Genomic DNA, 27,350 nt, shown 5'->3' on the forward strand with positions numbered 1-27,350 from the left:
CTATGCGACCCAAAGTTGTCGCTAAATAAAGCAGATGTGTGTGACGCAGAGTAGCAAAGCCTTTTGCAGTGGACTTAACACTTACAACAAGAACAGCCGTTAAGTTGTCACTGAGGCTTTGGCAAATCTGCGTGGTGAAATTCACCTGCAAAAAGCACACTGCTATGTGACCCAAAGTTGTCGCTAAATACAGCAGATGTGTGTGACGCAGAGTAGCAAAGCCTTTTGCACAGGCGTTAACTTGTCACTGAGGCTTTGGCAACTCTGTGCGGTGAAATTCACCTGCAAAACGAACACTGCTATGCAACCCAAAGTTGTCGCTAAATACAGCAGATGTGTGTATCGCTGAAATGTATTTTGCACAATAGCTGACTAGCAAGCACGTATACCTGCTGTAGATATATCAGCAGTGCAACGTACTCACTAGACGGAACCCTGACACTTAAAAGTATCCCTACAAAAACTAGATTATTGAATCTAACTATAGTGGTATATAGTACCCTAACTACACTGCATATCCCTTTCCTCACACTAAAAGAACAGCTCCATACAGCAGAAGATAATTTCTAACTGACACTGTCCCTTTAAATTTTTTTTTTCTAACTACACTGACAATCTTTCTGTAAGCTGACTGCTCTTCTGCTGATATGGAGCTTTACAAGCAATCGGCTATGCAGCAAACGTTGTTTAACAAAGCAGGAGTAACACAAATGCTTCCACTCTCTTCCAAAGCCTCTGTATTACAGTGCTAGAAGTTAGGCGGGGCTATGTTATATACTGGGGGGCGTATTCACTCCTGATTGGCCTCTGGTCCCCGTAGTCACTCCAATCACGTTCCTAGCAGACTCCTGCCCCCTCATTAGCTTTTACTGACGTTTCTGGGCCAATCACAGGCTTTTAAAGCCCACTTCCTGTCCCATTGCATTTTGGGTGGTTCTGGTGGCCGAATTTCAAACACCCAATGTTCGGGTCGAACCGATGGTCGACCCGAACCGTTCGATCATCCCTATGCCCATACTCAGGAGGCATAGCAAAATTTGTTTTAGGGTGTAATTGTAACTATTCCCATGCTCTGTGTGTGAGAAATAACTTGTTAAAATGACAACTTTGTGAAAAAATGTATTTAATTTCTTAATTTTTTAAACATTGTGACAAAAATGACAACTTCAAAAAACCCACCATATAATATAATTTGGATACAGTGTTGCATGACTGACTAATTGTCATTCAAAGAATGACAGTGCTGAAAACTGAAAAATGGCCTGGACTGGAAGGGGGTGAAAATGTCCAGACTTGAAGTAGTTAAAAGCGCAAAGTTAAATAGAGTCTGAGTCTATGCACAGTATACACTGCACATATTTGCTGCATTCCCCATAACACTACTAGAACACATAATAACCAGTAACTGTGAAAACAGCAAACACTTTGGTCAGAAGAGCTGCTACAACCTTCCCATTATAAAAAAAACACCCTGTTCCCATTAATGCCCCTTCCCCCTAGGGTCCACAACCAGTATCAGGAGAAAATATAGTCACCGTTCAGGACCCATTCCTGGAGTAGTTTAAATATAATGTTTTGAATATTTGTATGTATGTTACATAGTTACATAGTTAGTATGTGTCTGTGTATGTGTGATTAGTAAAAAAAATAATTTCTTTATTGATAGCTGTATCATGTGTGGACCTACAAATTCAAAAAAATGTAAAGGTTGACTGTACTGATGAGTATGGAAAATACCAATATAAATCATTTTGCAACTTCTCTTGTGATGAAGGATTTGAACTAAATGGAACAAGATCTGTATTTTGCCAGAAAACAGGAGAATGGTCTGATTCCACACCTACATGTTTAGGTACCTGAAGCCCAAGTTAACAACTTAATGATGCATTTTTCTTATTGCATACAATACTGTCAATATTTGTCAGATTTTTTTCTATGGTATGGGTTGTATATCTTGTCGATACACCTAAAAACTGCAGGATGTGTTTTTCTAGAAATCTGTTCTGCACATAACTCATAGCAGCGTGACTAAATAGTGGGCTTGGCTACATCCTGGTGTTCCAGGGCATCCAAAATGTGATAGGCAGAAAGGAAATTCGATGTGTAATTTATGACACCAAAAAGCTTGAAGGTGCTCCTTGGATTTTGGCTAGTCTGTGAAAAAGTCTTATGCATGAGGTATCACCACACTCGGAATAAGTAGCAGAATGGGTTTTGGGGTGTTTTTTTAACCACTTGCCGACCACCGCACTTGCCGACTATTTACTGCGGCGGTCAGCCCCTCACAGGCAAAGCGACATAGGACTACGTCGCTAGCCTGTGAGGGTCTAGGGAGAGAGCGTGGAAAAAAGGACGTCAAATTTGTTTAGGTACAGTGTCGCACGGCCGCACAATTGTCCATTAAAGTAACGCAGTGCCGAATCGCAAAAAAAACCCTGGTCGGAATGGGGGTAAAATCTTCCGGGGCTTAAGTGGTTAAGTATATAAACAGTAAGAAAGCGAGGCCAGAACACATTGGCCCCATAAAAGATGATAAGGGAGTTTTGGCCACAGAGGACAGGGAAAAGGCGGTAGTGTTAAATAATTTCTTCTCTTCAGTCTTCACAAAAGAATTGGGGGCTACACTAACCCAGCTTGTAAGGCCAAGCTAAATAACACACCTCAGGAAGTACCGCCATGGCTAACAGAAGATAGACTTAGAACTAAACTAGAGAAACTTAACATAAATAAATCATCCGGACCGAATGGCTTGCACCCGAGGGTTCTTAAAGAGCTCAGACAGGTGATTGCCAGACCATTATTCTTGATCTTTGAGGATAGTTTACAGACGGGTATGGTGCCAGCTGATTGGAAAAAAGCCAACGTGGTACCAATATTTAAAAAGGGGCCGAGATATATCCCGGGTAACTATAGGCCGGTCAGCCTAACATCAGTAGTCTGCAAGATTTTGGAGGGGGTGTTAAGTGACCACATACAAGACTTTAGTAATGAAAATGGTATTATTAGTAGTAATCAGCATGGATTCATGAAAAATCATTCTTGCCAAACCAATCTATTAACCTTCTATGATGAAGTGAGCTGCCACCTAGATAAAGGTAAGCCTGTGGATGTGGTGTACCTGGACTTTGCAAAGGCCTTTGACACCGTTCCCCACAAACGCTTACTGTTCAAACTAAGGAAGGTAGGTATGGACCATAAGGTGAGTACCTGGATAGAGAACTGGCTCCAGGGGAGGTTGCAAAGGGTGGTGATTAATAGGGAATACTCCGATTGGGCAGGTGTGGAAAGCGGGGTCCCCCAGGGTTCTGTCCTGGGGCCAATCCTGTTTAATTTATTCATAAATGATCTAGAGGAGGGGATATCGAGTAAAATCTCAGTATTTGCGGATGATACTAAACTAAGCATGCCAATATCATCTGGGCAGGATGTGGAAACTTTACAAGCGGACCTGAACAAAATAATGGGGTGGGCAACTACATGGCAGATGAGGTTTAATGTTGAAAAATGTAAAGTAATGCACTTGGGTGCCAGAAACCAGAAAGAAAGCTACTCACTAGGGGGGGGGGGACCTCTGGGTGAGTCTAGGATGGAAAAGGACCTGGGGGAACTAGTAGACAACAGGCTTGGCATTGGCATGCAATGCCAAGCTGCTGCAAGCAAAGCCAACAGAGTACTGGGATTTATAAATAAGGAGATTCACTCCAGAAATAAAGAAATTATTCTCCCACTCTACAAGACTCTGGTCCGGCCAGGCGGCCACATCTGGAGTATGCTGTCCAGTTCTGGGCACCGGTCCTCTGGATGGATGTGCTGGAACTGGAGAAAGTCCAGAGAAGGGCAACAAAAATAATTAGGGGAATGGAGGACATCAGCTATGAGGAAAGACTACAAGCACTGAACTTATTCTCTCTGGAGAAGAGACGATTGAGGGGGGATATGATATCAATGTACAAATACTGTACTGGCAACCCTAGCATATGGAAAAACCTATTCAGAGAAAGGAAATACAATAAGACACGTGGCCACTCACTAAAACTAGAGGAAATGCGATTTAACCTTAAAATACGCAGGGGGTTCTTCACTGTCAGAGCAGTAAGGATGTGGAATTCTCTTCCGCAAACCGTCATATCAGCAGGGAGCATTGATAGTTTAAAAAAACTGTTAGATGGGCACCTTAAAGACCACAACATACAGGGGTATACAATGTACGGTTAAAGCAAACACACACACACATCATAGGTTGAACTGGATGGACTGATGTCTTTTTTCAACCTCACTAACTATGTAACTATGTAAATATGTCAGTTCAGGAGGTATTCAAAAAGCATGGTCATTTACCAGGCTGAGGTCAATTTAAGTAAAAGGCAGAAACGTGGTTGGCAGAAGCATTGTCGATAAACAGTCCGGGTCATACACAGAAATAGCAGATAGTGGAAACTGGAAAAATATCTTCACTTCACAGTCAACAAACAGTCCGGGTCATACACAGAAATAGCAGATAGTGGAAACAGGAAAAATATCTTCACTTCACATATACTTCACTAATAGTGTAGTGAAGTGTGATAGATGCGATAGCACTCTCCAATACAGAGGCCTGGCTGGGAGGGACATTGGGGACAGTAGTATCGGGTGTCATGCCAAATGACTTTACTTGAACATACACAACATTTTTTGGGGGGGTTTTCAGCCTATTTTGGTAATAGGGAGGATATCAGGGAAGTGCCTTTCATTAAGTCTGGCTAATATATCGGAGCAAATTTGTTCAGGGGCATTACCATGCAGATAGAGAAGGGCTGTAATAATGACCTCTTGAAATTTAAGATAAGTTAGGGATCTTTGTGTGCACTTGGAAAAAATAACATATGAATTGAACAGGACTTTCTTATACCAAAACAGTGATTTCCTGGTGGCCATGTAGGGCTGCATCAGCTATTCATTCATATCCCACCCCCCCATGAATAGGTTATATTCCTGTACAGATTTTGTCTTCTGGATGGGTCCTCGTCTGAAGGTCCACCAGGGTGTCGTCTTGTATTGTGGAAAGGATGTACATGTCTCTCTTATCTCACCACTAGGGCTAGTACCTCTTCATTCCGCATACTGGCTTTTTCTCCCCCTTTCAATTTTCATTGTGACCAATCTCTGTGGGAAGCATTTGTGGTTGGTCCGTGCTGTCCCACAGGCCACAGTCTTCTTCAGGTATAGATGGCAAAAAAGTGGAAGACTTGTGTAGAAATTATCTACATCTTGGTGGTAACCCTTCCCGAACAGCGGTTCTATCAGTTGTCAGACAATTTTGCCACTTGTACCCATATAGGTTTTGCTGGCTGTCATTTCCCTCACAAATTTGGAAATCGTAGGTATAACCCATGGCCCTGTCGCATGCCTTCTAAAATTTTACCCCATATTTAGCCCGTTTACTATGGAGGGTAGTGTTTGATGCCAAGTCTTCCGGTGAAGTAGACTAGGAATTCATCCACACAAATATTTTAATTGGGAGTAAACATTTGCTTGAAACTAGAGCAAAAACAAAATTGATTAGGGGCCAATTTTGAATAATTTGTCAAAATCAGGATCATTTGGAAGGAGGCAATGGGCATTATTATTGAAATGTAAAAATCTCATTATCATTTCGTAAAGAGTTCTGGGCATCAAAGAAGAGAAGTTTGGCATACGATGGATAGGTTGGGTAGATCAGTAGGCAAATTCTTCCACGGTGAGGGGTTTTCACACAAATGGGCGGGCATTGGAAGAATTGGGATTGCTGGCAATATGTTGGCTGGAGTACAGATTACACTGCTCCACAGTGTAATTTAGCAGATCATCCGTGAAAATGAAATGAAAATAATAAATTGGGGTTACATTTTCTGTTTGTATCTGAAGGCCTGGCTACGCTGGGGAATTACAGGTTCTGCTGAAGTAGCGGGCAGCCATGTGGGACGTCTGGAAGGCTAGTATGGGCCCTGCCCCGTTGCTGTGGATGGGACGCCCCATTACTAGCATCTGGGAATGTTGCCCTGCTTTTGCTTGCCACTGCGAAAGGACTTGCAGAACTACTGGTGGATGCTTGCCTATTATTTGGGAGTGCTGCACTGCTGGTGGATGCCTCAGGATTTAGTGTGCTGCTGGTGGATACCTCAGGATTTATTGGGCTGCTGGTGGATGCTTGGGCCTCCTTAAATCTTCTGAGCCTCTTTGTTTGGATTCTGTCCTCAGTTTCCATTTCAGAGCAACTGATTTCTACTGGCTCAAACTGGCTATCCGAGTCTAATGAAGAAAGCTCCCCATTACTCCCGTCCAACATACACTGGAGTATATGGAAGGCCTCCTCGCTGCTGAATAGTTTTTTTAGCCATGTTGACAGATGTGTGAGAGATGTGCGCAGATGATCACTGCAACAAATGTGACAGATGTGTGACAGATGTTGATCACTGTGTGATCACTGGGACAGATGTGGCAGATAATCACGGACATATATGCACAGATGTTTACTGGCACAGATGTGGCAGATGTTCACTGGGACAGATGTGGCTGATGACGGACAGATGTGCACCAGATGTGCACAGATGATCACGCACAGATGTGCACAGATGATCATAGACAGATGTGCACCAGATGTGCACAGATGATCATGGACAGATGTGGCAGATGATTACTAAAACAGATGTGGCAGATCATCACTGGGACAGATGGGGCAGATGATCACAGACAAATGTATGTGCGCCAGATGAACACTGGGACAGATGTGCACAGATGATCACTGGGACAGATATTTTTACTGGGGCAGATGTGTGACAACTGTTTTTCACTGTGTCGGGACACTGTTTGGGGATACGAGCTAGATGATCAGTGGGTAAAAAGCTGTAAAAAACATCTCAAAACTCACTAATCCCTGGCTGGCAGCACAGATCTTCTCTCCTTCTCCTCACTGACAGGCTCTGTGTGAGGAGAAGCAGAGCTGATTGCCTCACAACGACTCTATTTACATTACACAATGGCTGTGATTGGACATAGCCATCATGTGATCAGAAGGGCTAATTACAGAGCCCTCCTGCTGAGCAGTGATGTGATGTGTCTGGGAAACACAGGCACACAAGGATCGAGCGCATTTAGGAATGTTCATTCAGAAGGAAGAAGCGCCCACTCACCGTTTATATGCAGTGGCTAGGTGGTAAGAAGTTAAACAACACTTTGGTCAGGCTTATGTAATAAATGGCACATTATGAAGATTGCAGTTGTTAAGAATATGTAACAGTAGCCCTAAAATTGCTGGTCAATGAAAAGAAAAAATGTCCTGGCATGCATGGCCAGTGGGAGAAAAAAAAAAATATTCCTCTGTTGGTGGTCAGTAGAAGGAAAATAAAAGGTCTCGCAGTTGGTGGTTAGTAGAATGAAAGGGCCTGTGTCTCTGATCAGTGCAAGAAAAATACCCAGCTTTACTCGCTATTGGTTAGTGGAAGGAAAAATGGCTCCTGTGTTGTTGAGATTTAAAAGGTGCCACGGCATTATTGGTCAGTGGGAGGAAGATAACAGTGTCTGATAGAAAAGCAAAAGCCCCTTAAGACTAGGGATTTTCAGTTCCTTTTGAAATTAGCACAAAAGTTGTAGGTTGCATAAAGGAGTGACTCCAACTTCACTGTAGACACTGATCCCAGTTCCACTGACTGCAGAAACTACAAGCCCAGTTGGCTGCTTTTTCATTACCCACCTGGCTGCTACTGAAAATCTCCCAGGACAAAGTAAAGGAAAGATTTAAGTCCAACACTGTCTTCCAGAAAGGCTTGCTAATTATAAAAGTCTTTCTCTTTGCAAGTTCCTAAATGTACTGCTATACTCACACTGTCCACTTGGCTCTTGCTGCTTCATAGGCAAGATTCCTTCCAGACTGTGACGCTGCCAGAATCCCCTTAGACCAGCCTGAGCCCCAGCAAGAGGCAGAGCCCCCCGGCAGGGGTCCTCCTCAAAGGCCACCAACAGTCTCCTCAGCACTCCATCTTCCTTCTGACTCCCTGCCAGTCTGACTCATCCATATTTAAAGACTGGCTAAGCTGCCATGCTAGGCCCACTGCCTGGGGATTGACAAAGCTCCCCTAAGTAGGCAGGCCTCCGCCCTCCAGTTTCCAGAATGTTCTCCAACTTTCCAGAACCAGGGGGAGGCACCAGAGACCGGCCTGTATGAGTCATCCAGCCCTGAACTGAAGTACACTTTTGACCTAGATTCAGAGACTAATTTTACTACGAGCCAAAAACATAGATTTGTCTGCACTGCCACTACTGCCACACTAGAGGGTGCTACATTAACATTCAGACCTTGGATCAGCCCCCTCCCCCCACCTAAAATTCACACCTCATCTCAGCCTCCTCTAATGTTCATACCCCATAACAGGCTCCTTTAACATTTATACCCCATATCAGTCACCCTTAACATTCAGACTATAGACCGCCCCCTTTAAACTAATTTTCAGACCCCTGATCAGTTCCTCTTCAAACCTCAGATCAGCCCCTTCACCCAGCAAAACCCCTTCAGACTTCAGACCAGTACAGTGCCTCAGATCAAAGGAAATCCATCTCAGACTTCCCATGTAGCTCTAAGTCATGTCATGCTATCATAACAGAAAACAGCACAAATAGGTTTTTGCTCTCTTCTGTATTTGCACCAGTCAGATACAAGCAACAGATGCTGGAACAAGCATTCCAGTACTTGATGCTGGGACATAGGTTGATTCAAATCCTAGGAATGTTCCTTGGAAATCGGTAGGTTTCGGAGGTATGTAGTAACAGAAGATCAAAGGTTTCCATGCATTTTATCAAATCTCTGACTCTAGAGCAGTAAGTTACATGAAGCTGGAAACTCTATACTACCCAGTGCTCAGATGCAGCAATTGGTCATTACAAAAAGGCAGCACCCAGACTAGCTATTATATTTCATTGTAAATTAATTCAGGCTGAGGCATGTCTAAGCACAATTTACTATAAATTTATAGTAAATGTAACAGGCACAATAGAAAAAAAATGACAATAAATGTGTTGCTTTCCAAAACTTTTCAGAATGACGGTCAGACTAGTGAACTTAAGGTTCCCATGCTGGAAAAGTTACACATGCATGGCAGTAATGACATCTAAAATGTTTGTAGCACCCCTCTTAGCCAGGGGCAAGGAAAACATGCCTTCTTTGCAGGGGAGGGCTAGCATTACCTCAATGATGGGCTCTAGTCACTTGTGTTTTTTTCCATTTTTATTACTCCGACTCACAGAGAGGGTTAGGACTTCAGTTTCTTCATGGGTTCCAGAGTGGGTCACAAATCTTCTCCATCCAAGGGAGTGCCAAAGTCCTCCATTCCCCCTCCAGCAGGACTTGTTTCCTCTGGCTTTCCGCCTTTGGTGCTGTACCCTCCTTGAACCGGCAGGGCAGCTTGAAGAATTCTGTGCCAGGCCCAAACAGGCTTCTGGCCCTGTCAGCAGATTCTCTTCTTCACACGCCTCCCCAGGCCCCCACTCAGAGAGACAGAGCTTACCAGGCCACTCTTCAAATATTTGTATCAGCTCCAGCATTCACCATTGGTCATGAACCTTCTAGTGGTTGCCATAGGGGGCAATATGCTCAATAGTATAAAATTGTTACCACTCGCTCCCTATCCCCCATAGCCAATTATTGGATGTGGTGGCTGCATCAATTTTCAAGCCCTCCTTACTCAATTAAAGAAAAGCATTTTTATTTCTATCGGTGTTGTTCTTGGATAGTTCCTTATGCTTCCTGTTTATTAAAATGTTGCCAGTCAAACAGGAAGTAAGTGTAAATCTCTCTAATAAAGCCCAGGATAGCAATAAACTCCCGTCGAGGGTTCTAAGCCTTCCCAACTTTATTTAAGGCTAGAAAAAAGCTATTGGCTGGACATATACTATCTTCCACAATCCAAAGTTACCAAAGCTACAGTACAAAAGTTTTTTTCCCTAAAGAAGGCTTTGTTTTTTTTCCTAGGACCTTAGCTATAGTAGAAATCATAGCTCTTTAATTTTTTTTTATTTTAATGGTATGTCTACCTGAATTCTCAATTAGAATAAATATCTGATTGGCATTCAAGCAATACGGTGGTTGAGAACAGTCAAAGCTGTCTGAATGGATGAAATGGCCTCTAATAGAGATGCCAGCCTTAGCGCCTGCCTAAGTGTTTATAATCCAAAATAAGTGAATTGTGCTGTCTGTGCATGTGTGAATCAAAATTAATAAGCAAATACAACAAATGCAATCAACTACTGTTCAAAATTAATAAATTTATTAAATTACTAAAATTGCTGAAAAATTGTAAAGTGAATGCACAAGTGAATATACAAGGAGTATAAAATTGTAAAGTATACTATATATACAAGGAGTAATAAATTAACAAGTGCAATCATGCAATTTGATTAAACCAAGCTGCTTAGTGCATATAAAGTGCATGAACAAACAATCTCTTGAAACAATAGAAGAAAAATGTCCAAGAAAAATTAATATGTAAACACAGTCTATTGGATTAAAGTAAGGTGACTGCCATATAGCAGCACGACCATAAGGGCTTGTGTGGTATCCCCCACTGGGTTAAATTGTAATGGATACAATCCAGTAGCTTTGGCCTGTGCCTGCAGGCTTCCTAGATGTCTTTCTCACCAATACAAGTCATACAAGGAAGCAAACGGACTCCAGATAGTGTAGTATTTCCAATGGTAAAAAGTTTATTAGCGTGTACCTTCTGGTTTGCATTCCACTCGACACCCTCGTGACTTCACTACGTGCGTTCGACTTTACGCGTTTCGTCAGCACGCTGACGTCTTCAGAGATCGTTATTTTGGATTATAAACACTTAGGCAAGGCATCACTATTAGAGGCCATTTCATCACTTCATTATCCTACTCTTCAGCTGCTGCAAATCTGCTCAACATAGATGTTAGTATTTATAAAACATTTAGGCCTTCACATCCAGTGGCGCAAGGGTTATACCCCAACAAGGTATAATCTTTACAAAGCTGTCTGAATGGATGCAAATTATGAAAATAGACATACCCATAGACACTCAGGGGTGCTGAAATTTAAATACATTGATTATTTATTCTATAACATTTGTAACCACCCTGAACAGCATGAAAACAATTAAAAGTGATCCAAATAATAAAACAATCTTTTAAATGATTCCACTCCACTAGTACCTTTACAAAATGTTGGCAGACTTTACAGTTTAACTGGATTAAAGGTAAATTAAGCCAAGTCCATAGCTTTAAACACCACCATAAATCCCCAAATGTGTCTCCAAATCAAAGAAAACTATCACTTCACTTGGCCCTCATCCCTACCTTACTTAGGCATCAATATAAGCCTCTCTTTTTACTCTCTATACAATGCAAATTATCCACCACTATTCAAAGAACTCTCCAGCTTTCTGAACAATTTGTGCTCTTATCCATTATCCTGGTTTAGAAGAATACATGCCATCAACATGTCATACCTCCTTAATTAGTTTTCTATTTTGAGGTTTTACCAATACCCATCCCTAGCTAAAGTCTCTGCATTGAACAGAGGAGATTTTTAAGATATATATATAATTTCCTGCAGAGCCTGAGATTAGATGCTCATATCTTGTGCAGGTAAACCAGATTTCTATCACCAAAAGGCCAGTGCAGATTCATGCTCATGCACATTGCACACATGCTAATATGTATATGCAAAAGACCAATGTCACTTCTGCAGTGCTAGTTCATCGCGCACATATTTGTGCACATGTGCTCATGCTTAAATTGGTGCGCATTCGCAAATGCGTACGTGCACATGTGCACGTGCGCACATACAAATTAGCACTTGGCGTCCAGTGGCCTATTTAAACTGCTCTATTACTGTGAGCAGTTGCTGAATGGTCTTCAGCTCATTCCTGTGTTCCCAAGACCTGATTCGTTGTTCCTGCTTACCCGTGTATAACCCGGCTTGCCTTCGGACTTTGCCTCTGCTCATGCTCTAGCTCTGTTACCTACTACTTCGACCTTGGCTTGTTTAGTGGATCTGATCTGCCTGCTTACTTTGTACTGCATTGCCTGGCTGTTAACCTTGGCCTATATCCTAGACTTGCTTGCTTGCTGATTTGGTACCTCATTGCCCGATTGCCGCTGACTGCTGCTTGTCTCCCGGTTGTGCTCCCATTCACGCTTTGGTGCCAAGCTGCTACTGCATCCAGTTCCAAGGACTGCAACTACCAGCTCTACCCACCTACAGAGTGGACATCACCAGCTAGCTCCTGTTTTGGCACTTGTGCCACTCCTTGCGTTTACACTCTCTTTCCCCACCTTCATGAGTGTTTGGCAGAGGTGCAAGAGATTCCAGTCTTTACCAGGTACGTGATAAGCTGCAAATAATTGGATGACTTAGTGTTCCCAATCTGTGAAAATAATACACTGCAGCTCTCGTTGTTCATGAAGGTCTTCCAGATCACCCAGTGAAATCCATTAAACTCTTTCTCTAAAGAGCTTGTCTTTCTGAAGGCTAATTCTATGTTGGGCACTTTTTGTGCATCCCACATAAAAGTCATTTTTGGAAAACATCTCTTGCTATCTCAAGAGTTGGACTTTGGCTCTCTCCTTCAGTTGAGGTGAAAGTTAAACTGTTCTTTAGGTATAACCTTTCTACTGGGATTTCATCTGCTGTTCCCCCTACCAGATTCACTTGTCTGATCAACATTCAGTCCTATAACTTCACTTGGGGGGTTGCAAAGATTGAAGGAGATCTTTCTATGACTTCATTGCTGTGCCCTGGTTGACAAAGTTTCAGGGATCAGCTCTTCCCCAGTTTCCTATCACCAAGAATCGAGTCCGGGGACAACAAAGGAGCCTGGCTGATTCCAAGTTAACTTAACTGTACCTCGTAAGCACACTATTTCACCTGGTTGCAGCACTTTCTCGCCCTTGCCCAGTTGCCACAACTTCCCCACTGCTTCCACTTGTTTTAGCTTGGGGTGGATGCCTTCAGCTGTCGAGTCATCTCTTGTGACAAGAGGAGTGAGCAGTCTCCTTACAAGATCATTGGCAATTCTTATTAGCCCAAGGGGGGTGAGGGCACACCACCACTGGGATGTAAGATGTTTTAGATTGCCAAGCTACTGAATAGTCAAATGATTAGCAGGTACACATCATAGGGGAACTTCTGGGTTCCAACGCCCCAAATCTCTTGGCCTTCCAACTTCTGTAAGGGTAAATGTTTCACATATTTATTGAAGAAGTCTCAATATATCAGGGTACTTGTGCTCCTGTGCCCAGTAGGGCCCTGGTGTAAATACATTCCACTTGAACCAGTTCTATGGGTGAAGGCCCTACTAACTTGCTAGGAAATTAGCTTGAAGTAGGTTCAGCAGCCTGTATTTGTACTTTCTTCTTGATCTGTTGTGGTAACTGTTCAGAAGTTCTTGAAGATTGGTGTGCACCCCACTGTTGTTTCCTTGCATCTTTGAATTTGGAGCTGGCTGTTGTAGGTGGGCACAGTAGTTACATAATTACATAGTTAGTCAGATTAAAAAAGACACTAAAAAAACAATAATAATAATACATTGCAATCAAAAAACATATATTTCACAGTAGTGCACTAAAGTACTCAAAAAAGAAAGTGTTCCTAAATATAGATTAGTGTCAATAAAAAATAGGTGAATCAATATCTTGAAACCTCATGCAAAAAACAATAAGTAAAAAATCCACTCGAACGTGATGAACAAAGTGTTACAAACTAGTATTACAACCCCAACATTCCTCAACGACAGTGATTTTTGCCACTTCGACCCCCTTTGATGAAGTAGAAAGTAGAAAGTGACAAAGCGAACGTGGCTACACGACAACTGTATTGTATGAAGGGATAGTGATATCGCAGCACTGTGTCACCTGCTATGATTGAAATTTTAACATGAAGGCTTGTTTGGTTTTTATTTGATGTACGTGTAATACTTTATTTGATGTACGTGTAATACTTTTTATTTAATTGGTTACCTTATTGGTTACCTTATTGAAAGGCTCTGTCTTCACTTTTATTCCTACATGTGGAGATTGAAGGTAGTATCTGGATGGAGTTTGGCGTGCATTAGCGGCTCCTATATAACATATAAGCGAGATTTGCCAGATGCAAGAGTCAATGGCAACAGCTTCTAGTGAGCTTGTTTCTTAAGGGAACGGAAGTGCACACATCACTGTGGTGGAGGAATTTTGGGGTGGTAATGCTAGTTTTCTTACACTTTTCTTACACTTTCTTCATCACGTTCAAGTGGATTTTTTATTTAATGTTTTTTTCATGAGGTTGCAAGATATTGATTCACAGATTTTTTATGGACACCAAGCTATATTTATAGACACTTTATTTTTTGTGTACTCTAGTGCGCTACTGTGAAATGTGTGTTTTTTGATTGCAATGTATATTTTGACTTTCTGTTTTTTGGAATACCTGATATAATTAGCGGCACAATTAATTAAATACACAGTCTAGAGCACAGTGCGCACTTATATAAACAAGACACTTGTCTATCTAGTTCAACCAAAACCCCCCCCCCCCCAAAAAAAAAAAAAAACACAAAAAAATGTAAAACCTCCATATACACTCACTGTCCTATGCCCACAGGTGATGTTGTAGCAGGTGTACTTAGAGAGGTAGATCAGCTCTGCACAGTTCTTTACTCTTCCATACATTTCTTGGTGAGCATTCCGTCACTGTGCAGCCTGGCTTGCCAGCTTTAGCTTCTGGATGACATCTGAAGTGAGTGCCCACACACTTTCGATTACCCTCTGTCTTTTGATTGGAATCAGCTACCTACCATTCTCCAACAGTTTGCACAGCTTGGTCTATTCAGGTGTTGAAATTCTGCCCAGAGAAGAACTCCAGCTGTCTGTACCCATACAGGTACAGTCATGACTACCTCAGGCTCTGGCGTGGTCTTGGCATAACTTTCGCATTTGGTGTATGGCACTCTCAGCTGAATCAAACAAGCCTCAGCCTCACTGGGTAACTAGAGACTCAACTCTTGGAAACAGGCAGGAATCCCTCTTTTTCACTCTAACAGTATATATGGCATCTCACTAAGGTGAGTACACCCCTCACATTTTTGTAAATATGTTATTATATCTCTTCATGTGACAACACTGAAGAAATTACACTTTGCTACAATGTAAAGTAGTCAGTGTACAGCTTGTATGACAGTGTAAATTTGTTGTCCCATCAAAATAACTCAACACACAGCCATTAATGTCTAAACCGCTGGCAACAAAAGTGAGTACACACCTAAGTTAAAATGTCCAAATTGGGCCCTATTAGCCATTTTCCCTCCCCAGTGTCATGTGACTCATTAGTGTTACAAAGTCTCAGGTGTGAATGGGGAGCAGGTGTGTAAAAATGTGGTGTTATCGCTCTTACTCTCTCATATTGGTCACTGGAAGTTCAACATGGCATCTCATGGCAAAGAACTCTCCGAGGATATGAAAAAAAAAAATTTTGCTCTACATAAAGATGGCCTGGGCTATAGGAAGATTGCCAAGACCCTGAAACTGAGCTGCAGCATGGTGGCCAAGACCATACAGTGGTTTTACAGGACAGGTTCCACTCAGAACAGGCCTCGCCATTGTCGACCAAAGAAGTTGAGTGCACGTGCTCCGCGTCATACCCAGAGATTGTCTTTGGGAAATAGACGTATAAGTGCTGCCAGCATTGCTGCAGAGATTGAAGGAGTGGGGGGTCAGCCTGTCAGTGCTCAGACCAGACCTGGTCAGCATGGCTGTCATACCAGAAAGAAGCCTCTTCTAAAGATGATGAACAAAAAAGCCCGCAAACAGTTTGCTGAAGACAAGCAGACTAAAGAAATGGATTACTGGAACCATGTTCTGTGGTCTGATAAGACCAAGTTAAATTTATTTGGTTCAGATGGTGTCAAGCGTGTGTGGTGGCAACCAGGTGAGGAGTACAAAGACAAGTGTGTCCCGCCTACAATCAAGCATGGTGGTGGGTGTGTCATGATCTGGGGCTGCATGAGTGCTGCTGGCACTGGGGAGCTACAGTTCATTAAGGTAACCATGAATGCCAACATGTACTGTGACATACTGAAGAAGAGCATGATCAGCTCTCTTCAGAGACAGGGCCACAGGGCAATATTCCAACATGATAAACACCCCAAACACACCTTCCAGATGACCAATGCCTTGCTAAAGAAGCTGAGGATAAAGGTGATGGACTGGCCAAGCACGGCTCCAGACCTAAACCCTATTGAGCATCTGTGGGGCATCCTCAAACGGAAGGTGGAGGATCTCAAGGTCGCTAACATCCACCAGCTCCATGATGTCGTCATGGAGGAGTGGAAGTGGACTCCAGTGGCAACTTGTGAAGCTAGGGTGAACTCCATTCCCAAGAGGGTTAAGGCAATGCTGGAAAATAATTGTGGCCACACAAAATATTGACACTTTTGGCCCAATTTGTACATTTTAATTTAGGAGTGTACTCACTTATGTTGCCAGCGGTTTAAACATTATTGGCTGTGTGTTGAGTTATTTTGAGGGGACAGCAAATTTACACTGTTATACAAGTGCTGTACACTCACTACTTTACAATGTAGCAAAATGTAATTTCTTCAGTGGTGTCACATGAAAAGATATAATAAAATATTTACAAAAATGTGAGGGGTGTACTCACTTTTGTGAGATACTGTGAGTGTAAGAGATGGCCTGGTCTGTTTTCATGTTCAATATGAACACTAGTTGATCTGGAACTAGGACCATCACTGCTTGACGAATCTGCTCCTTAGTCCAGTCATTTCTGGGCACCTGGTTAAGCAAATGGTGATTAGAATAGTATTGGGAGCACAAAAATAAATATCCTGCACACAACGTTGTTTCAGTATCAGAATTCAAATGTCAGACTGGTTAGTGGTAAGGGAACTAAATATATCTTCACAGGATGACGTAAATGGCAGTATATGCATAAATGAGCAAAAGGAGAATTAATTCTATTGCAGCTCACTAGACAATGTAGTCACTATGTTATAGCATCTTAGAATACAGCTCTGTACCACTAGATCAAAGTAAACCGAGCAACCGACAAAATCAGCAATACGCTTTAGCATTAGTAAACAGTAACAGCAATGGTGATCAATACCACAATAACTCATTTGTAACCAGTAGGACATAACTGCTTTAGAATGCACTCTGTATGAATGGCTATGATGAAATATATGGTTCCCTAAAGAGGCACCTTTTACTACATGCACTAGGCAGACTTCCTTCGAAACAGCTATTTGGTAAACAGTCCTTAGGTGTCAAGTACCTTGTGGAGATCAAGCTAGAGAGGTGGCTTCCCTTACACCTCATTTCCAACACCCCTGGTAGTGATGACAGGAGGTGTGAGTTCACAGAGTAGCACGAGGGCCAGTGTAGTGGGCTGCACCAACTGGTATTTGCAGAATGCAGATGACTATGGATCATCAGACTCTAGGACCCAGCATCTCCCCCAGCACTTCACATGAGCCCTGATAAGGAAGCCTGTTAGTGGTTGAAGCTGCTGATTGATCTTCAGCTTGTTACCTATGTTCCTGTGATTCCTTGCTCCTTTGTTACTGACCGAGCTTGTTCCTGACCTGTCTCCTGCCTGCTTCAGTCCTCAAACCCAGCTTGTCTTATGGATACCCTCTGCCTGCTTCATGTGTTTGACCTTGGCTTCCCACCTGACTTTGTCTGCTCTGTTACCCACCTGGCTCCTGATCCTGGCTTGTACCGACCATCCTTCTGACATAGTGATCATACAGACCTGTCACACCTCACAGGCGCCATCTGCCTCAATACATCAGCAGTATCCCTGAGTCCTCCTGCAAGCAACTCTGCAGGCGACCTGTGCTACTTTGTGCCTGACTCCTCCTGTCTCACCTCCAGGAGAGTCTGAAACTTAGCCACAAGGGAAGCCCTCTCTCCATTGGCCTCCAGCACCTGGTACGTAACCATCCTAGAATCACTCTGTTTCTAGGCAAGCACCTGGCTAAACATTCTAAACTATGCTTGTCAATCATTTATGCAGTATCTGGTCATGTTGTGAACAAACTTTTGTCTTTGCCGAACACTGTACTAAAACCTTTGAAAAACTAATAAAATGTAAGTGAAAATAAAAATAATACAAAGATCAACTGAAACGAAAACCATTTCAACCACACCAGCTATTGGGAAGTTGGTAATATGGGTAACGAACTAGTTTAGTATTGTTGTGGGTGGGACCAAAGATATTTTTTGGATTATAAAAATAAATCATATTTTGATAAAGAAATATGACTCTGATCAGTTTGGTTATCCCTATTTCCTTAAACATCAGTAATGTTCTGTATGCTGTATTAGAGTTAATAGTACTGTTTTGTGTTTCTCTGTTCTAGCTTGGGATGCTTCCTTTGGAAAACAGAAAAAAGTTGCCATAGTAAGCTCAGTTTCAGGAACCGTTGGGCTATTTTTGTCTGGCATACCATTTGCATATTTATTAAGTTACCTTCGTAAAAAAAGTAAGTATCTTTCACTGCTTTTAAACAGATATTGTGCAATTTTTGCAAAATGTGTTTAAAAAATATATGCTATAACTTAATATTTCAAAGTAAAATTTAAATTGACTTTTGACATTTTACAGTTTACACATTTAACACTTGACAAGTGGTCAGGTCACTTTATCATGTGCACAAATAAAATAAAAATTACAGAATAAAAAAAAAACTATACTCTTGGAAATATATTTTTAAAAACATACACTTGAACCAGTTTACACTTAAATAAAAGATGTCTGATCTTATGTTCCCTGCTGATCAATACACTAAAGCCCCCTAAAATTCTTAGGCAAATTTGCTTGTGCCACAAAAAAAGTGATATTGTTGTCAATGTCATTTCATGACTTAGAGGAACTTTACTTGAAAGAAAAATAAACTTTTTTTTTTTTGCGTGGGAGAGGGGATATTCAATGTAGTTTTGTGTTTCCTGTATTTGTGGTTTTTTTACAAGAACAGGACACAAGAAGCTCTGTAACCCTCAGGGACCGCCAAAAAAACTTACATTTCATCTTCCTCAATGATTTTCGCCAAAATGGCAAAAGTTCACTGAAACTATCCAGTTTTCATCTATATATTTTAGATACATTAACTTAGGTAATTTGAATATCTACAGATCCATTAACTGATTAGAAGGGAAGCTTTCAAAAATTCAAATGCATATGAAGCAAAACTATTGCGGATTAGAACATAACTTTGGTAACGTTGCTTGTATTTTTGTGTGTGTATTGTGTTCACTTATAAAAACCTAGGAAGGTACCCCTGTACATTGCTCATGATAGACAGCCAAGCAAGCTTAGAACCTTAATAAATAATGCATTGGGTATAGTGGCATTGTACATTAAAGCTGACAACTTGAAAGAGAAGAGAATGGGTAAAAAGATGGGATGAGGTGTAAAGAGTTGTAAATTCTGTCATGAATCTTGTAACCTCAGAAAATACTAAATAAACGTACTATTGAAAAATTAGACTATAGATGTTTAAAGATCCAAGTTTTATTTAGATGCTGCAGTTGTTTTTGGATCTTGAGTCCTGGATAGTTCCCTTAATTTTAACTTTTTTTTTACTAAATTGTATATTTTGCAATAATATGCTTACTTGAGTTTAGATAGACTGAATGTGCACATTTGCATGGACAATTTGATGAAAAATGTAGAAATGGCAGCCACTGATCATCAACACTAGGGTAGCCTTGTATTGGTCCATGAAATGCCAAAAGTGATAGCAATGCAGTTAAATTACTGTGAGTGTGTTAATGCGTTTATACATATAAAGGGCAAAGTAAAAAAAAGACAGATCTTCATTAACATTATGACGGCCACAATTTTTAACTTGTAATGCAGTGTTAATTTCGTCGACTAAAACCGACTAAAACGTTTTCGTCGACTAACACAATTCAGATGACTAAAATACGACTAAAACTAAAATGGCATTTTAGTCTTAAGACTAAAATACGACTAAAACTAAAATGGCATTTTAGTCAAAAAGACTATAACTAAAACTAAATCGAAATTTGCTGCCAAAAATTAACACTGGTGCATGCTCAAAGCATAAATAATAACATATTAGATTTTTCACTCCAGGACCAGCAGTAGTATATAATGAGTTTGGAAATTGTAGAGAAATGCTTAAATAATGCATTACAAATTACAATTGAACTACACCCATTTGATTATAGATGACTAAAATGAGTTTTAGTCGACTAAAATGTAGGGCGTTTTAGTCGACTAAAATATACTGGAGTTTTAGTCGACTAAATACGACTAAAACTAAAACATTTGCAGAAGACTAAAATAGGACTAAAACTAAAATGCCATTTTAGTCCTAAGACTAAGACTAAAACTAAATTGAAATTTGCTGCCAAAATTAACACTGTTGTAATGCCTTAAAAATGAAAATAATTTTTTTGTGATTTCTAGAGCTACTAATATTCTTCTTCTAGTACACATTTTTAATGCAGTGCTACAAAGTGAAAAAAAAAATATAGCAAAAATATATAAAAAAATATATAATAAAAAATATTATAGCACAGCCAGTAAAAACAATGTATACTTCTTACCAATCAGGAAAGGGCAGACCTGCAGACATCAGACTTTTCTTTATAAAGTTAATTCTTCAGAGCTGCTATCTAAGATTTGCTGGAGAGGTATTGCATTAGAGAGGGTATAAAAAAGAGCCTATAACAGCCTCTACACAGAAGTATTGTTAGATGGAATACAGAGGATAACTTTAAACATGCCTCCCACATTTAAACATTTTCCTCCCAATAAAAAATAAGCTGCATTCTCATACAATAATGCAAATTAAATCCACTGTATTTCAATCCACATAGCTATTTATTTTGATTCCTCCTGATGAATCTGTCCCCTATTAAGCTGTTATGGAATTTACAATTACTGCTATAAAAAGTTTTTCCTACAATAAATAAAAAGTAAAAAAGTCAATTTTGCAGGTACAGATTTTTTTGACTTGTCCGTTTGAAAGTGCAGGCGAGTTTATTAGCAGGTTGTAGGTCACAGGTCATGGTTATAGGTCAGTTCTCAGTGTATAGAACCACACCTGTAAAGGTTTATCCTATATACTGTATAATACTTTGTTGATCACCTTATATTGGAAAACTGCTTGGCTCATTAAATATTTTTACTGAGCAAAAAGTATTAGAAGTTAAGGGGTACTATATTGTCAGGGATGTTTCAATGATAAATTGAGTCAGCTATATCGATTAATGTTTAATCGATCGATCAATAACAGTGCCTCCAATACAAAAATAATATATTGAAAAAATTAAGCTAACTAATTAATTTTTCCCAAGATACTTTTCCCCATGCAGATATTCTTTGTTTAAATACAAAAAGGTTGAGTGTAAATATGGACTGTGACTATAAAAAAAATTAAAATTTATTTTACAGAAGTCACATTACAAATCCCCTAAATCAGGGGTCGGGAATCTTTTTGGCTGAGAGAGCCATGAACACCACATATTTTCAAATGTAATTCCGTTAGAGCCATACACTATTTTTCAGGGGTCGGGAACCTTTAATTTAATATTTTAATTTAATATTCATATTCATGGGCCGCAGCTATACAGTGAGTAGATGGAGCCGTGTGAAAGTGTCTGGAGTCCAGTCGGGAAGAGATAAGAGCAGGCAGGTATGCAATGAGGCCAGAGTGGTGAAGCGCCTGCAGGCCTGCGAGGGATGGAGGGAGTATTGGCCCTGAGAAAATGGCGGCCGGCCGCTGAAGGCCTCAGAAGTGGATGTGAGAGGCAGCTCCCGTGGGTCCCCGGGTGTCAGAGGGGAAGGAGATTGTGTCTGTTGGGGCACAGGGAGCTGATGGCATGTCTCCTTACCGGGCGGTGATTGCCATGGCCCTCAGATGCACAGCACACGAGCCGGCGGCGGTACCGCGAGTAGGCCGCGGTGTCCGTAGCGCGGCAATCCAGTCACCCAGAGACGAACTGAGGGTAGCGGTGGGTAGCCCACAAAGTGTACTGTCAATGGGTGCAGAAATCTCCTTGGCATCGGGCACAGCTACGTGGATGGCACTGGATTGAGGGATAGACGTGGCGGAGCTCTGGGACTACACGTCCAGCGTGGCTTACGTCCGGACACGCCCCCCTGTATTAAAGATTTGTCTGCGAGCCAGATGCAGCCATCAAAAGAGCCACGTCTGGCTCGCGAGCCATAGGTTCCCTACCCCTGCCCTAAGTAATAGTGACATAGAGATATGACACAGAGACACTGAGATTTCTATATTATCTCAAATAATTATTTCCTCCTCATAGATACCTTAACTAGTTTTACTAAGTTTGGCAGACAATATTCTGCATTTAACCTCTCAGCCTGTTAATTTGCGACAGTCAAATGTCGGGGCAGAGTCCGTCTGAATTATTCAAATACGGTATATTTAGATGACCAATTCTTGAGGTGTTAGAGTATCTAATGGGGTAGCAAATCAGCCAACATAAACTATTGCCAAATGACACTAATAAAATCATCAAGAAAAAGGGAAACTATAGTTACACTCCAAAAGCGAATGTAGTGAATTACTGGAAAGCACAGGTAGGCTTTAAAATGGCTGCTGACCACCAGACCCTTAAAGATGGTTGGCGATCATTTGGTGGAGACAGGCTGGGCCTAATATGGTATCCATCTTCCCAAAATTACATCTAGCTAAGATGAAAGATGTGAGTTCCAGGATATCTGATGATGGATGTGATGATATGATCTTGAATCCCTGGAGATGAGGGGCGTGTGATGTCTTTAATGAAGTCTCCACCCCGCCTACCTGAGCTTGTTATACACAGGTATAATTTAAAAATAATAACCTTTGAAAACCCACCGAGAGGATGTAGTCTTATTTATTATTGGTGGCTCAGTTTATTAATTAACGGTTTCCGCATATATTTAATAACTGACTTGATCACTAGGTGGCACTCTGGGACTAGAAATGTCTATCTTCAGGTTTTCCAGGGTATGACTGAATTTTTAAAATGTCTAATCTTTATACTATAATTTAACTACTGTATGTTAATTTTAACTAAGAAGACATGTAACTATCCTTTTCTGAGGGCTCTGTGATTTTTAATTTGTGGTAATTAATCTTTTGGTGTAGGAGCATCTAAATAGAAACTTTTAGCTACAAAGAGGTGTAATTCCATACATAGTGATTTATAATTAAAATAATAATTATACACCACAAGCTGCTTGACCTTCCTCAGGTGGTTTGCTCCAAGACTGTGTTAGGCGGATTGCTGGAGCTATTCATGTTTCCCCCCTAATTTTCTCGGGCCGCTGAGGTTGCCTAAAGGCCGCATAGGTTATTAATTATACTATGGGACGACAATGCCCCCAGAAATTTGGGAAGGTTTGGGATGCTTGGACTGCTGCCGGGTCCTTACGGCTCTAGTTTGTCCGCAGTTGGCGGATGCTTTTATACGCCCCGGTGGTAATATTGACGCTGTACGGATGAAGGCCGGATGGAGCGGGGGGGGGGGCTGTTTTTAGGCCTTTCTCGACTCCGCCCTCTGGAACTCCCCCGCTGCTCCCCCCATGGAGACCCACTATCTCCGGTGGGTTGTGACTTGCTAAGGCCCTGTTTGATGATGCTATACACCCGAATGGTAGACTGTTATCTCGTGTTCTGTTAATATTGCTGTCATCTATGTGCACATGACCTTTCTCATTGTTGTTTTTGCTTTCTAACTATGTACCTTGTTGGCAATGTTTGTTCTTATGCCTACTGCTTTTATCAATAAAACGTTTCTGTTAAAAAAAAAAAAATATTAATTATACACAGAAAAATAATTTGTACACTTTAAACTATTTCTATTTTCACTTCTTGGGTATATGTTCATAATAACACACATATTTCTAAGGACAATGATTACAACAAATATTAATATGACAATATAATGCCTGAGTCCTTTTTAGATAAGATAATATCTTGTGTCATAATTTTGTCTTTTCATATATACAGTAATTATCTATATGGAAATAGTGATGTTCCTTTTGTACCCTTTTACCAAAAATAAATGAGCCCCAACAGTGTCAATAGTTTCATCTTATCAAATTAATGAAATGCACATCTTTCTTACTGTAAAAGTTGCAATCATCTATAAACATAATAATTAAGTTTGTATGTCTTGTATGGATCTATGAAAAGTGTTCTCATATTTTTAGATTTACCAGTTGTACTAAATTCCATGATATTTTGAATTATTTTGTTCTCATAACATTGCAATATAGAGGGTCCGAACCACATCAGTAGAAACGTTACCCTCAGTTCATTCTTGTTAGGTATGTTGTTTCTTGTGTATTTTCCCAGCTTGTTAATTGCTTTGTCCACAAGTGACACAATGTGTAGAATTTTCCCTTTACAAGAAGTTTCAGATCAATAAGATGTCCCTCTTCCGGGCTTCAGGTGTGTGTAAATAAGATCACCCCATCGTTTAGAGGTGGATTTTTGCTCTTTTTACAAACAATGCAGTTTCTTTCTCTTTGGGGAAGTTACACATTAATAAGACCCTTGTCTCCTGGCCTATTAAAAAAATCTTCCATAGTCTAAAATTAGAGAAATTAAGAAACATCATTTTTTATTCAGAGAAACTCTAACAATATGCAGAATTAGAGACCTGCACCACAATTACTTTATTGCTTCAGATTCTCCCCTTTACAATATTTTCCCCACTTTCATACACCAGGTCCCCATGGATTCATTCTATTGTTTATCTTTTAAAGTAGCAACTGGCTACGAAACAGAGTAGAGGTATTTTAAATATTACAATGTATTTAATGTGTTAAAATAAAACTACTTAATATCATAACAGATCATAGCAACTGACTACTGGGAAAGAAACCGAGTACTGTAGTGTTTTTAAACCAATGGGACTGGCATTGTGCTAGGAAAGCTAAGGATTCCCATGGGTTAGCTTAAAATACTGTAATATTGTTGCAGAGAAAAAGAACTTCACAATTAAAAAAAAATAACCTTCTATATTTATTTTATTGTTTTTAACATGTGTAATATGATAATAAAACAAAATTCTCTCCGCAATGTATTCAGTTACAACATTTCACTGTCAATGTTCTGTGCTTTTTTTCAGAAAAAGAAAAGGCCCATATACTGAAAACAAACAAGTAAGCTTTGTTAATGTGCTTAGACCTCAATAATTAGATTGTTAATTAGAGCTGTTAATTAAACTACAGAGTATCACCTGGAAATATGGAAAGCTGTTTAGGCTGCACCTGTGTTTTTGTCCCACAGAATGTATCTTCAAGAAATCCAGCTGGGGTTCCAGTGGCAGCCCCATGGAAAGCAATGGGAGGCTTCTGATTCCCACAGCTATTTGCAGCCGCTCACATGTAATTGCTATGTGGCAATTACCTGTGAGCAGGGCTTTTTTTTGAGTGGGTACACAGGGGAACACATTTTTAGTACCTCCAGCACTGAATGTGTGCAATGGCAAGGGGTGCCTGGGTGTGGTGGAGGGTCTACTGATGCTAACTGCTGGACTATCTATTGTTGCTGGGAGGGATCTATTTTTGTGTGGCAATCTATTGTTGCTGGCAGAGAATCTTTTGTTACTGGGGGTTCAATTGTTGCTGAAAGGAATCTGTTTAGGGAGGGATCTTCTGTTGATAGCTGCTGGAGAGTATATTGATGCTGGCTGCTGGGAAATCTGTTATTGCTGCTCTTTGGGGTCTATTATTGCTGGGGGGTCTATTGCTGCTGGCTAAGCAGGATCTATTTTATTGCTTTTCCTGTTATCATTACTAAATTCCATACAAATTACTTAGCACTACAAAATTATTCTTGGCTCTATATTCTCTAAAAGTGGCCTTACTAGGAGCAAGGTAGGGGGTGGAACCAAGGGTTGGTGCTCAGAGGTTGATAGGGGCGGAGCCAAGGTCAGTACTCTGAGATGGGTAGGGGGCAGAGACACAAAGTGACTTAGAAGGGGGAGTTCCTGCACCTACTCTTTCAGAAAAAAAACACTGCCTGTGAGTGATTGGCCCTGGAACCAGACAGCCCAGGGCCAAATCGCATTTGTGAATGTGGCCTTAGGAAATAAAACTCATTTGGAAATATAGAATGCAATATCTAATGGTACCAGTATCCTTAAACTGTGGATTGTATTGTAGGTTTTTCCAAATAATGATTTCACCTGTTTTGTCACAAAAATGATGGCACTTCATTTAAATAAATAAAGTAGAATTAATTCATTGCATCCCACCCAATTACCTCCAAAAAAACAGTGCAAATGCAAAAGTAAGCATTTACCGCTTACCTAAACCTATTCCTTGGGGTGAGGGTAAAATAAAATAAATTAAACAACACAAAACAAAACAACTCTCCCTGTAAGTTCATGCATTGCAAGGATTTAAGCAAACTTGATTGAAGACGCTTACCTTCTCCTGTTTAGGAACTCAAAGGAAGTGGGAAGCAGTGGTGTACCTGGTGGGGCAGTCCACCCTTGGTGCAAGTAATTTATATACCAGCCACCCTGTATATTACCATTATGTGGGTGTCAATGTCCATTGCTCTTTAAGAACACCCACATAGTGGTAATGTATCTGCCCTATACAGACCTCAGATGCAGAGTGGCGCAGAATGGAGGGTGGTTCTTCTAAGTTCCTTCTTGTCTCTAATGTGTCACAAAACACTAAGCCCAAGGAAAGCTTGGGATCTCTTCCCCTTACTCAACATTTGGGCATTGCTCTGCATTTGTTGCCTGTTAAGTGCTTTGGTGGCGATTCTTGCTGCAGGAGAAGAGGTATATTTTTCTTTGGGTGGAGGGAGGAGTTTAGTTTATATTTGTGATCAGTGTAGACATCGCCATTACATGCATGGCCATTGTAAATGCCCCCCTTACATTGGTGTCCAATAGAAGAAGTTCTACCTTATATTGGTGGCCAGTGGAAGAACTTACATCTTACATGATATAGAACTACCATTTCATTGGTGGTCAATATAAATGCCTCTATTACGTTGACGGTCAGTGTACATGCTCCCATTTTATTGGTGGTAGGTGGGAGAACTTTCCTCTTACATCAGTGGCAGAAGCATCCTTTTAACTGGTGTTAATGGGTTTTCCATAATATTGATGGTCAGTGAGAGAAGTATCACCTTTCACTGGAGGTCAGTAGAATAAAGGCCCCCTTACATTAGTGGTAATTTGGAGAAAGGTGTAATTACATTGCTAAATCTACTGTTACATTAACAGTCAGTGAAAGTGCCCCCTGATATCAGTGTTCATTGGTAGAAATGTCCCTTCTACGCTATGTTTAGTGAAAGAGGTGCCTCCTT

General features: G+C 40.8%; 1 protein-coding gene across 1 annotated transcript in view; it reads left to right on the top strand.

The window, feature by feature from the left end:
• Positions 1–27,350, top strand: part of LOC309562198 (E-selectin-like) — a gene marked incomplete at its 5' end in the record, with an annotated part of 105,693 nt that overhangs the window by 72,218 nt on the left and 6,125 nt on the right. Inside the window, 2 exons of the mRNA XM_082266318.1 lie at positions 1,667–1,852; positions 18,387–18,542. Of these exons, the coding sequence (XP_082122444.1) occupies positions 1,667–1,852; positions 18,387–18,542 (342 nt within the window). The remainder of the gene's footprint in view (positions 1–1,666; positions 1,853–18,386; positions 18,543–27,350) is intronic.

Source organism: Pelophylax lessonae, assembly GCF_965119305.1.
Source record: "Pelophylax lessonae genome assembly, chromosome: 8".
Classification (NCBI taxonomy): Eukaryota; Metazoa; Chordata; class Amphibia; order Anura; family Ranidae; genus Pelophylax; species Pelophylax lessonae.